This window comes from Mobula hypostoma, chromosome 3, assembly GCF_963921235.1.
Source record: "Mobula hypostoma chromosome 3, sMobHyp1.1, whole genome shotgun sequence".
Lineage (NCBI taxonomy): Eukaryota > Metazoa > Chordata > Chondrichthyes > Myliobatiformes > Myliobatidae > Mobula > Mobula hypostoma.
Genome location: NC_086099.1, coordinates 137,502,177 through 137,515,601, shown reverse-complemented (window position 1 = coordinate 137,515,601; position 13,425 = coordinate 137,502,177). Strand labels below are relative to the sequence as shown.

Below are 13,425 nucleotides of genomic sequence, written 5' to 3'. Positions count from 1 at the left end.
CTGTGAATGAAAAACACTAAATATACTTCCATAAAATAATGAAGCTTTTCAAGAAAAAACAACTGAATAATGAAATGAAGACTCCTGACTTGATCACTACAGTGTTTAAATTTTTAAAAAATCAGGCGGGAATATAATGAGTTAGGATTCATGCTATCAATTAACTTCTTATACTTAACCTAATCTTGCGTAATTAAATATTTTAGCTGTTAATATTTTTTAATTGTAGTGCTTCAGGGTCAAAGCTCTCCACTCAATGCCCTAGTGCTGCAGAAGGGTAAGTATTGTGAAAGATGATGTTATCCCCACAAAACTTCACCCAAGATTTCGGAGGTATATACTGAAATGGTTGAACTGCAACTGCACTTGAGCACCCCCTGTACAGAAGCGTAAGTGAAACAGATTGGCACATTCTTGGACTGTAGTCTCACTTTCCTCCAACTTCAAGTCAGCAGTATCGAAAATAGGCAGAGGTTTGAGTAACACAGATGATACCAAGACTGTCCATGTACATATTTAGACTATTGGAAATATCAGGACCACACACACAAAAAAAAAATCATCTGGGCAGTAACATACTGTATTGTAGTGGTCTGAGATAAAAAAAAAGGACCTTTCACTTTTACTTTGGGGATTTTAGTCAATCGGAGTCATCTCCCATTAGAGCTTCATATGCGAAAGTAGGTTAAAGTGACTTTAATCAGTTATTGCCCATTGCCTACAAATAGGCATCTCTAGCAGGGATATCTGGATAGCTATTGTGGCTGGATAGCTGGTAAGCTAATTATGCTATCCCATGCACAGGGACACTGAAGCCAATTTTAATTCCCTTGCTGTGACATCAGATAAGATTTGTTTAATTGGCACAGGCCATGATCAAACCTGGGTCCTATTTAGTTGACATGGCTCAGTTACTCTTTGAGAAAACTGCCCAATTAGTTAGAAGAATTAATCAGTTCTACCCAATTGTGTATGCATGAATTCACAAATACACATGGTTGCATTGATAATTTTTATGTTGCAGAGCATCTGGCCCTTTCTGTGTTGGGGATGTGAATGAATTCCGGCTGCCTTGCTTGTGACTGAATGGATTATTACTGTGTTGGAAAAGTCTTATTTGTTTCAATGTTTTACTTGCATCATCACCAAGACAACCTGAGCAGTGTATTTAATATTTATAGCATGGGAAGCATTACAACTCAATAAGAGAGTTTTTGCTTTTGATGGAACATTCTCTAACCAGATCATTTGTTTCCCAGCCTCCAATAAATATTCATATTCTTAAGTAAAATGTTTAAAATCAAATGAAGGGAACTAAAAGTCCATATTTAACTGGCAAACTTGTGAGATATTGAGTGGAAGGTTGTTGATAGTGAAACAGAAATGTGCATTGGGGCATGGCAGTGGAAAGGGAGCAAGTGAGATTATAAACTATGCACCAATGAAAAATAGTGAACGTCCAAGAGTAGAAAAAATATAACAACATTGCTCCACTATTGAATAAACTGCTTTGTTTTATCTGAATGTTTGGAGCTCCTTCAAAAAGAATTACGGGTTATTTCCCCTATTTGAAATTTACTATATCCCAAATTAATCCTTTTTGTTTCAATAGTAGTGGAAGAACTGACCACATGAGAGTCTTCATGAAGAATCAGTTCACTAGATAGCTGCAAGCTTGCCTTTATCTTTGGTGTTTTCAGTTTTATTTCAGGTTTCCAACATTTATCCAATTGTGGGTACAATTCTGGGGCTTACAGTAACTCAGTAACTCACAACCTTACCTATGCAATCGAGGATCCATCCTACTGTTCCATCTCCACCACAAGCCAGAAGTCTAAAGTCAGGAACATCTCTGAAAAAATTTAACCTAAATAAAAAAAACAGATTGTGACAAGCCTATCCTTAATGAAAAAAAATTGATGCTGCTGGAAAGAGGAAAACACTCAGTATGCCAAGAATCTTCTGTTTTATTTCCGGTTTTTAAACTGAATGTTTCCTTTATAATGAGATGTTCAGTAATTTCCACAATAGGACTTGCACTAAATGATTTATTACTAAGAGTCTCAATTGCAAAATTGTTTAGCCTTCCTTACACTCAGTGGCCATTTTATTTTTTTACACCTGCACACATGCTCATTAATACAAATATCAAATCAGCCAATCATGTGGCAACAACTCAGTGCATAAAAGGATGCAGACATGGTCAAGAGGTTCAGTTGTTGTTTAGCCCAAACATCTAGAATTGGGAAGAAATGTGATCTAAGTAAGCTTCATTATGGAATGAATGTTGGTGCCAGACAAGGTGGTTTCAGTACCTCGGAATCTGCTGATCTCCTGGGATTTTCATGCACAACAGTCTCTAGTGGTTATAGAGAATGGTGCACAAAGCAAATAACATCCAGTGAGAGGCAGTTCTGCAGGCAAAAAACCATGACAATAAGACAGATCAGAGGAGAAAGGCCAAACTGGTAAAGACTGACAGGAAGGAGACAGTAACTCAAATAACCATGCATTACAACAGCGGTGGGAAGAAGAGCATCTCTGAGCACACAACATGTCAAACAAAAATAAGTATCACCAATCAAGACATGCCTTGGTATCATCCCTGATGAAGATGGCAGAGTTTGTCACCAAAATGTCGGTTATAATCGATACCTGTACCCAGCTGGAAGCCTGAGAAGAATTTATTTGTCATATACACTGGGAAAGCACTAGATCTTTTTTTCATAATAACTCTTATCCCAAATACTTATTCTAACATTTTAAATATTAGTAAATTCCCATCAATCCTCTTGATTTCAGAGAATCCTACCATAGTCCCTTGAAAATCATAATCCTTATCCTGGCAAATATGGAAGTATGCAAATCCACATTTCTACTGTGGTCATTAACGTTTTGACCTATGGATTTGAACTCAATAGCTCTCTGCAGTAACTTTTAAATACATCTTGCCTTCCAATAGATGTTTTAAAAAAAACTTATTATACACTTTTACACATTTCAATGGCTCGGCCTATAGAACTATGCAGTCTCTAACGTATTATTCTTAGCCTCCTTTAGAAGCTCACAATTTAAATCATTCCATTTCGCAATACAATTTTCCTAAAAGGAGTTAAATGACAAATGATTTACCATTAGAGTATTCAGTCTCTAGATTTCCTATAATTTAGTTATCAAGAACTTTCACTTTTTAGTTTAGTTATAAGTTTACCACAGAAGTAATGAAGTGAATAAAATAAAGTGCATTTAAATTAAATTTGTACTTTATCTTCAAATACAAATGTCTTTAAACTGCCATTTCCAGAGAAAAAAGTTTTTATTTTAATATATTGCATCCCCATTCAATTGTGAATAGCTGTACTTTAAACTTTTGACATTGAAGCATGATTCATATATCAAAGTATAGCACTTTGATGTAGTTAACAGCTGAATCAATTCCAAGTGATATTCTGATTTTGCTGAGAGAAAAAATATGGTCTATCAAAATTTAGCATTTTCTTTAATAAACGATCTCAGATAATTTGAAATCTTGCAGTTTCCATGTGGGATTACAATTTAATATCAATGATGGAAATGTGGCAGCACGATTGAGATATAGTAGAGCATCAGTAGAATTCATACAGAATTAAACAGCTTTGTAAAACACAATTTCAGTTTTGTATAATGAATAGTTTCTCTTGCTACAGCCAATGGCAGTATTTGATCAGCTTTCAACTATAGAATGCCTTTATAAGCAATAACCTGCATTTACACAACATTTAACATAGCAAAAAATTCCAAGGCACTTTACATAAACATTTTCAAACAAATGTTTCTTTTGAACAGAGAAACCCAAATCCCCTATCTAGAACTATGAACAATTAGGACTTGATGTATACTGGTAAGTCTCCAGCGAGTTTCAAACATCTTGTTTCAAAGTTATAATTTGCAGTTGGAGACTTGCTGCAAGTTGGAACTGTAGAGGGAAAGCTGCCAATTGAATTTCATGGCACTCAGGGAATGGGTAACATCGTTGCCAACTGCCACACAGCTCCACTGTTAGGAGTGTTGAAATATTTAAATACAAGATCCTCACTCCTGACTTCAGCCAACCTCCTGCTGTTAATTTAAAACTATAATATTCCATTTAAATGGCAATTCCCCTGCTGAACCTAAAACTTAAATTGACGCTCATGCAACTCCTCCATCTTCTGAACAGCAATCATCTCCATACATCAAATCTTGAGTGATGAATTGCTAGTTAGAACAAATGACTAGTCAGAACTGTGTTTTGTTCCAACCGGTTCAAATTAGTGCCGTTTTGCTATACTTGTTCCATCTGGTGCTACAAACTCATTACATTTTATTTTTATCCCAATTTTTTTATGAAGTTATGAAATGTGAACTGCAGTCAGAAAAGTCTGTCTTGCAAAGAACAGAACTTTAAAATTTAGCTTTTCCATACATCATACCAAAAAATATTAATAAAACAAAAACATCTCAGATGGTCTGCTTAGAGCCCAGCAGAATTACCACCTGGTCTACTTTATTAAAGAGCTCTTACAGACACAGCATACAGGGAACCTTGAATAAGTATAACCTGAGAAAAAAAAATTGCATTTTTAAAATTGATTGTTTCTTCAAAGCAGGAGACTTTGAAGAAGTGCCTCAAGGAGAACAACTTTACATCCATTAGAAATAATGGAAATCACAGTTTCTGGAGTAAGGTGATTCTAGGAGCCATGGTCAAGGGAAGTGTGCATCTTCAGCAGGTGTGATGCATGTTTTTGCCTGATACGCCTGCCTATCATTTCAATGGGCAAGTCAAATAAAACTGTGTGAATAGTGTGCAAACAATGAAAATTTACACCCTGCAGAGAAAAAATATGCATAGGCCATAGAATTTGCAGGAGCAATAGCTAAAATGGGCAGACATACAGGACCAGTTCCAAAGAAGTATGCACAGATTCAGTGCTGATCTACCTTAGGCTCTACTTTAGATTTCCCATTTTGCGTTTTATATTCTGCACTTTTCGCTTGTGTTTTTGTTGATGTTTGCACATTTTTTTGTGCATGGGGAGGGGGTTTGATATTTTTTCTTTGAATGAGTTCCATGGTTTTCTTCGATTTGTGGCTATCTGTGGCAAAGACAAATCTCTAGGTTGTATACTTCATACATACTTTGATAACAAATGTACTTTAAATCTTTGAATGATAACACAAGTAAAGCTGGCATAGACATTGGATCTGAAGGAAGATAAAATTAGTAAATGGATAAATCTCTACACATTTAAAATAACATTAAGACCTCAGAATGGGTATATGGGGTGTCAGGGAGGGGTAGCACCTCTGGTGGGGGAACATGTTGCGTCCTTTTCAGGGCGGTTAGTCCACCTTTGGTCCCCACCTGGCACTCAGCTCTCACCTGTGGCTCCTCGTAGCTGTTTGCATGCGACAGCGGCCACACCCCAGGCAACGGCTTCGACAAGCCGGCTAAACCAGGTGAGGGTAGCCGACGGGTCTCAAACCCTCGGTGAGATAGGTGAGTTGTCTATCCCAGCATGTGAAGACAGACTCTGGCGGATTGAGTGGACGAGACCAATGGAAGGTCCAACGGTCAAGAAGGCGGTCTCTGCAAGCGTCATGGAACGTGTAGAGCAGGACAAGACACAGAAGACGTCCTGGTCATCCACTGCGCCTAGTCCCATCTCCAGCCATCTAGACTCTGTCTTGCCACTGGACCCAGATGGGAATTGTGAAGAGAGAATGAGGCTGACGCTGCGCAACTCTCCCTCACTTAAATCCAAATCACGCGCTGGTCTCGACACCATCATTATGGTGTCGAGGTCCTCATCGACGTTAACGATGGACGAACAACCAAGACCTCAGAATGGTTGTCAAGAATCAAAACTTCAGGGAGGGTTTCAAGGCACGGGGAGATTACGGCAAAGTTCAATTACGTCCCTAAATTAAACCTACAGTCAAAATCATTTGCCTACAATTGTATCACAACCAATTAATCTTCAGACCACTGCACTGATGATATTAATCAAGCTGGGCCTTATTTTTAGTCCTTATGAAATCAGCTGGACCACGTTAAGGTTTCAAAGACAGATCATCCATTTCAATATGTGAATACTGGGCCAGCTAGTTGACACCAGCTGCATGAGGTTTTGGGATAGGAGAGGGAGGCAGAGCAACAGAACATTTGACCTAAGAAGCACAGGCATAACTTAGAACCGAAAACAGGCATGGCCTTTCAGAAGAATCAGAATCAGGTTTATTACCACTGACTTACAGCACCTATAAAAAGTATTCAACCAACCCCTTGGAGGTTTTCATATTTCATTATTCTACAACATTGAATCTCAGTGGATTTAATTTGGCTTTTTTTCACACCGATCAACAGAGGTGATTTCGTATCAACATGAAAACGCATCTCAACAAAAGTTACCTAAATTTTACAGATATACTACACAAAATAATTAATTGCATAAGTATTCACCCCCTTTAATATGACACACCAAATCATCAATGGTGCAGCCAATTGGTTTTAGAAATCACATAATTAGTTAAATAGAGATCTGTTTTTAGAGATCAGTGTGCAGTCAAAGTGTTCCAATTGATTCTGTTAAAAATACACCTGTATCTGTAAAGTCTAACTGCTGATGATTCAGTATCCTGTTAAAAAATACACCACAAAGACAAAAGAACACTCGAAGCAATTCCATGAGAAGATTTTTGCAAAGTACAAGTCAGGAGATAGATACAAGGAAATTTCCAAGTCACTAAATATCCCTTGGAGTACAAAGAAGTCACAATCAAGAAATGGAAAGAATATGGCACAGCAGTAAATCTGCCATCCTCAAAAAATGAGTGACTGTGTAAGAATGGGACTTGTGTGGGAGGCTTATGACAACTCTGTAGGAGTTACTAGCTTCAGAGGCTGAGATGGGAGAGACTGTGCATACAACAACTGTTGCCCAGGTGCTTCAGCAATCACAGCTTTATGGGAGAGTGGCAAAGGGAAAGACACTGTTGAAAAAAACTCTCATAATATCTCGGCCAGATGGCATGCGGGAGACTCTGAAGTCAGCTGGAAGAAAGTTCAATAGTCTGATGAAACCAAAATTGAACTTTTTGGCCATCAGACTAAATGCTATGTTAGGCAGAAGCCAAACAACACATCATCAAAAACACACCATCCCTACCATGAAGCATAGTAGTGACTGCATGATGCATTGGGGATACTTTACTAAAGAAGGCCTTGGAAGGCTTGTGAAAGTAGAGGGTAAAATAAATGCAGCAAGATACAGGGAAATCCTGGAGGAAAACTAGATACAGTCTGCAAGAGAACTGTGGCTTAGGAGAAGGTTCGTTTTCCAGCAAGACAATCACCTCATGCATAAAGCCAAAGCTACACAGGAGTGGCTTAAAAACAACAAAGTTAATGTCCTGCAGTGGCCAAGTCAGAGTCCAGACATCAATCCAATTGAGAATTTGTGGCTGGACTTGAAAAGGGCTGTTCACTCATGATTCCCATGAAATCTGACAGACCTTGAGCAGTTTTGTAAAGAAGATTGAGGAAAAATTGCAGTGTCCAGATATGCAAAGCTGAGAGACCTATCTACACAGACTCAAGGCTGTAATTGCTGCCAAAGGTGCAGCGACTAAATACTGACTTGAAGAGGGTGAGTAATTATGCAATCCATTATTTTGTGTTTAATAATTGTAATAAATTTAAACCAATTTGTAGAACTTTTATTTTCACGGACACAGAAGAGTCTTTCTGTTGATCAGTGTCAAAAAAGCCAAATTAAATTCACTGTGATTCAATGTTGTAAAACAATAAAACATGAAAAATTCTGGGGGAGGGGGGTGAATACATTTTACAGGCACAGAATGTGGCATTAAATTTGTTGTTTTGCAGTACTATAAATTACAAAATAAATACATAGAGCACAAAATAAAAGAATAGTGAGATACTGTTCATGAGATTATGGACCATTCAGAAATTTGAAGAAGCTATTCCTGAATCATTGAGTGTGAGCCTTCAGAGGTCCTGTACCTTCTCCTGATGGTAGGAAAGAGAAGAAGGCATGTCCCTTAGAGGTGTATGTTGCCTTCTTAGGGCACTGCCTCTTGCAGATGTCCTTGAAATCGGGAGGAAGGTTAGAGCTACAACCATCTGCAGCCTCTTTTGATCCTGTGCATTGGAGTCTCCACAGCAGGCTGTGATGTATCAAATCAGAATGCTCTCCACTATACATCTATAGAAATTTGTATGCCAATTTGGTGACATCATTAGAGACATACACCACCTAGGTTATGCCTTCACCTTGCTGCTACCATCAGGAAGGAGGTACAGGAACCTCAGGACTCCTACCACCAAGTTCAGGAACAGTTATTACATCTCAACTATCAGGTTCTTGAACCAAAGGGAATAACTACACTCAATCTCCACTTGCCCCATCATTGAACTGTTCCCACAACCTATGGACACCCACTTTCAAGGACTCTTCAGCTCATGTTCTCAATATTTATTGCTTATTTATTTATTATTACTATTTCTTTCTTTTTGAATTTGCCCGGTTTGTGGTCTTTTGCACACCGGTTGAATGCCCAAGTTGGTGCTGTCTTTCATTGATTATATTATAGGTGTATCGAGTACGCCCACAGCAAAATGCATCTCAGGGTTGTATATGGTGACTTATATGTACTTTGATAATAAACTAATTAAACTAAGCCACATATAAAGTGCCAAAGAGGTAGTTCACAGCCAGTCTGCTTCCATTATTTAAGAAGAGAGGCAGGAATAAGCAACACTCACAGCACGCTGGAGGAACTCAGCAGGTCGGGCAGCATCCGTGGAAAAGACCAGTTGACGTTTCGGGCCAGAACCCTTTGTCAGGACTGTAGGGGGAAGGGGCAGAGGCCCTATAAAGAAGGTGGGGGGAGGGTGGGAGGGAGAAGGCTGGTAGGTTCCAGGTGAAAAACCAGTAAGGGGAACAGATGGCGGCGGAGACACGTTCCCAGGAAGGAGATGTGGCTGTGGTAGCGGGTCTGGGTCAGGATCTGGTCGAAGAGGCGGAGATCACAGAGGGGGAGCAGTGAGAGAGGGTCTCACTGAACTCCCGTCGAAGAGAAGATTTATACTTCTTCAGGGTAGGCATACCTCGAGAAACTTCGCAGCGGCGTAGCGAATCGTAAACACAAAATAATCTGCAGATGCTGGGGTCAAAGCAACACTCACAACATGCTGGAGGAAGTCAGCAGGTCGGGCAGCATCCGTGGAAAAGATCGGTTGACATTTCGGGCCGAAACCCTTCGTCAAGACTGTAGAGGGAAGGGGCAGAGACCTATAAGGAAGGTGGGAGGAGGGTGGGAAGGAGAAGGCTGGTAGGTTCCAGGTGAAAAACCAGTAAGGGGAACAGATGGCGGTGGAGACACGTCCCAGGAAGGAGATGTGGCTGGTAATTAAAGACTTATGATCTACCTTCAGTGGTAGGGATATTATTGAAAAGAATTCTTCAGAAGGATTATCTGCACTTGGAAAGGGAGGCCTGATTCAAAGAAAATCAATGTAGCTAGTACTTAGATAAGAAAGGCAGAGATGGTTAAGGACAAATGCAGGCAAATGAGATTAGTGTAGATAGATGTCACAGTCCACATGAAAGAAAAGGATCAGAAGCACTCTTTTCTGTGCTGGTGTTTATCTGATTCTAATACTTTATCATGTAAGGATGCTGCATACATCCTGACCAATCTGAGTGAATGTTTCAAAGAGTTAACAAACTGCAATGATAAGAGCTGTGATGTGTCCTCATGGCAACACACACAAAATGTTGGAGGAACTCAGCAGGGCAGGCAACATCTATGGAAAAGAGTACTGTCAACATTTTGTGGATGTTGCTTGGATTTTCTGCATCTGCAGATTTTCTCTTCTATGCAACCTCACGGACTTGGACTTCAGTGAAGCGTCTGACAAGATCCCAAATGGAAAACTGGCCTGAAAAGTGAGAGTATCTGAAACATAAGGCAAGTTGGAAAACTGGATCCAAAATTGCCTTTGTCATGGAAAGCAGAGAATAAGAGAGGAGGTTATTTTCTTATGCCGTTATAGGTCTGTGATCAGCAACATTCACACAGTTATCAGTGCTGGGACCCTTACTGATTGTTGCATATAATAATGGTTTGGATAAAAATGTAGGTAATACGATCAGTGAGTTTGCCCGTGACATAGAATTGATAGTAGTATTGCTGGTAGTGATGATAGTTGTATGCTACAGGATGCTACTGATCAGTTGGTAAGACATGAGAGGTGGAATTTGACCCTTATAAGTACACGCTGATACACTTTGGGAGGACTAATAATTGCAAAGAGTTGTGGACACAGCTCAGCAAATCAAGAAAACCAGATTCCCCGCCAAAGATTCTGACTACCCTTCTCACTGCCTCAGTGAAGCAGCCAGCATTATCAAAGACACTGCTCAGTCTGGACAGTCACACTTTTCACCCCTCCCATCAGGCAGAAGATACAAAACCCTGAAAGCACGTATCACCCCTTTCAAGGGCAGCTTCTATCCAGTTGGCACAACACTTGAACAGCCTCCTAGTATATTAAGGTGGATTCTTGTCCAAAAATTGAACTTGTGGCCTTGCATCTTATTTACTATCTGCACTGCACATTCTCTGTAACTGTAACATTTCATTCTGCTTTCTGTTATTGTTTTATCCTGTACTACCTCAATGCACTGCTGTAGTGAAATGACCTGTATGAATGGCAAGCAAAAATAGAAAGCACAGTATCTCAATAACAATAATGAACAATTTTTCAACTTACGTACGGAATGAGTGGCAGCACCTTTAGTAGGACTGCCGAAGAAAGTGACTATGGTGTACAAGTTCAAGGATTCCCGAAGATGGCAGAAGAGTTATATAAGATGGTGGAGGTGGCATATGGAATGCTTGCATTTATTACCCAGGTTGCAAAACATTGGTTAGGATATGCCTGGAATACAGTTTAGAAAAGACATGATTGCACTGGAGAGAGTGCAGAGGAGATTCACCAGGATATCATCTGGGTTGGAGTATTTCAGATTTTAGGACAGGCTTCACCCGCAGGATTGTTTTCCTTGGAGAGGGAGAGATTGAGAGATAATTGATAAAATTTCACTAAATTATTAGAAACATAGAGAGGGTGTATAAGTAGGAAATATTTCTTCAAAAGTAGAGTGCTCAAGTTTAGAGTAGGGCTAAGAGTTAAGAGGGGACTGGAAGAAAAACTTATTTCACTCAATGGGTGGTTGGAATCTGGACTGTTTCATCTGAGTGGCATGTGGGGCAGGTATTCTCATGATATTAAAGAAGTATCTAGTCAGCTTGAATCACTCTGGTGTAGTACTCTGTGGGCCATGAGCTGGTGATCGTGGTTGGTTTAGAGGGGTTTTTGATGATTGCCGTCTATGTGGTGGACTAAAGAGCTCTGGTTCTGTGTTGTGTGTCTCAGTACCTCTTATATAAGCAGTCGTATCCAGTCTACTCCAGAAGAAGGGGTTCAAAACAATTTTTTTTCAACTTTAGAACAAGGCCATATTTTACTTAGTGTTTCTTATTCACAATCCCAACAGTCAGATACAAATACAATCTACCTTGTCACATTATGAATCCACTTTGGAAGGTGTCTTATTACTCACATTCTGACACAACCCCCCCACCCCCACCATGATCAGTGAACTCATAAGAACATAAGAAAACAGGAAAAGGGTTTGGTCATTGCTTCCCCCCAACTTCAATACCAGGGCTTTATGTTTCTACCATCTTTCAACAGCAATCGACATCCTTGTAAATCAAACCTATTCTAATCCCCGCACCCCCTTGAATGCACTCAACGTCACCAGCACAGATCAAGGTAAATAATTCAAAACTCTGAGAGAAGAAATCTCTCCTTTTTTCTGAAATTGGAGTCACCTTTTTCAGAAATATGGACGCTAGCTCTGGATACCTCACAAGGAATACACCTGTCTGCATCTGCATTGCTGAAGCTCCTCAAAATCTTGTATGTTTATAAAAAAAACCTCTCATTCTTCTAAACTAAAATGAAAATATAGATACAATCTGCTCAACCTCTCATGGTAAATCAATGTCTTCATTAGGTGAAACAACCTTCTTTGACTGTTACTACTTTTAGATATGTCTCCTTTGGGGAAATATGAAGATCAACAACATACACAGCCCTCATCAGTGCCTGCGGAATTGCATCAACATTTCCCTATTTTTATTCTTCAAACCCCTTGTAATAAAGACCAGTATTTAATTAGCCTTCCTAATTATTTGCTAACCTACACGTCAATCCTTTTCTGCTTCATGCATTAGGAGCCCGAGATCCCTTTGTACAACAATATTTAGTAGGCTTACAATGTTTAAATCATAATGTGCTTTTGCATTCTGGCTTCTGAAGTGAAAAACCTCATTATTTTCTCATTGTACTCTATTGTCAATTCCTGACAAACCCACACCCACTGAAAATCAGTAGAAATCATCAATAAATGGCACTATTATTTGTAATTATGTGAATAATATTACCACTTCTGTGGTCCTGCATTGTGTTGGATTTTCTCATTCACAGAAAGGGAATTGTTGTCTCAACAGTGCAGGTGAAGAACCAGGTGCCCTATACTAGGAGTTCCCAGCACAAGAGCACGATTTAGCCAGCATTGGTGTAAAAAGGGTGCGCTGCAGCTGCTTCTGCAAATCAGCAGGGAAACATCAAGGTCAATGCTCCCCCTACGACAGGGCAGGCACCAGATATCCAAGCTGTGTAAGGTGTTTCCATGCACTCGTCCTGTGCAACGCTTTCAACATTGTAGCTGCTGTTGTGAAGTTTCTGTGAAATCATGACTCCATTGATTTCAATAGACTGCAGCTTGTTTAGTGGATCCTTCAGTAATTTAACAACTAAAAATACCATTCCCTTCTGCTGATCACCAACCCCAAATATTTCACCATTGTTCTGTAATATTCAACAGCTAGCAACGTGTTTCGATCACTGGTTTCTACTGCTAGCCCTTCTCAAAACAGATTCTTGTAGAACTTTGGGTGAAAAAAATAGCATCTTCAAATTGAATTACTTTCAGAATGAAATGCTCACAGACTATCCTTGTTCCTAAGCAGGACGTTAGGTGACAGTCAGAGCGGGGAAAGTGAAGGTGAGCAGACAGGTAGTGCAGAGCACCCCTGTAGCCATTCCCTTGAAAAATAAGTATACTGCCCTGGATACTGTTGGCGGAAACGACTGACTAGGGGTGAGCCACGGTGGCAGGGTCTCCGGCATTGAGTCTGACCCTGTGGTGCAGAAGGGTGGGACGGAGAAGAGGAGAGCTGTCGTTATTGGAGACTCTATAGTCAGGGAAGCAGACAGGAGATTTTGTGGACGTGAGAAGGACA

The 13,425-nt window shown here is 39.8% G+C and overlaps 1 protein-coding gene across 2 annotated transcripts in view; it reads right to left on the bottom strand.

Moving 5' to 3' along the window:
- The window catches only part of dgkb (diacylglycerol kinase, beta), an 828,029-nt gene that overhangs the window by 375,570 nt on the left and 439,034 nt on the right, over window positions 1-13,425 (bottom strand). For both annotated transcript variants that reach the window (XM_063043772.1, XM_063043771.1), the window contains exon 17: window positions 1,782-1,867. In XM_063043772.1, the coding sequence (XP_062899842.1) occupies window positions 1,782-1,867 (86 nt within the window). The remainder of the gene's footprint in view (window positions 1-1,781; window positions 1,868-13,425) is intronic.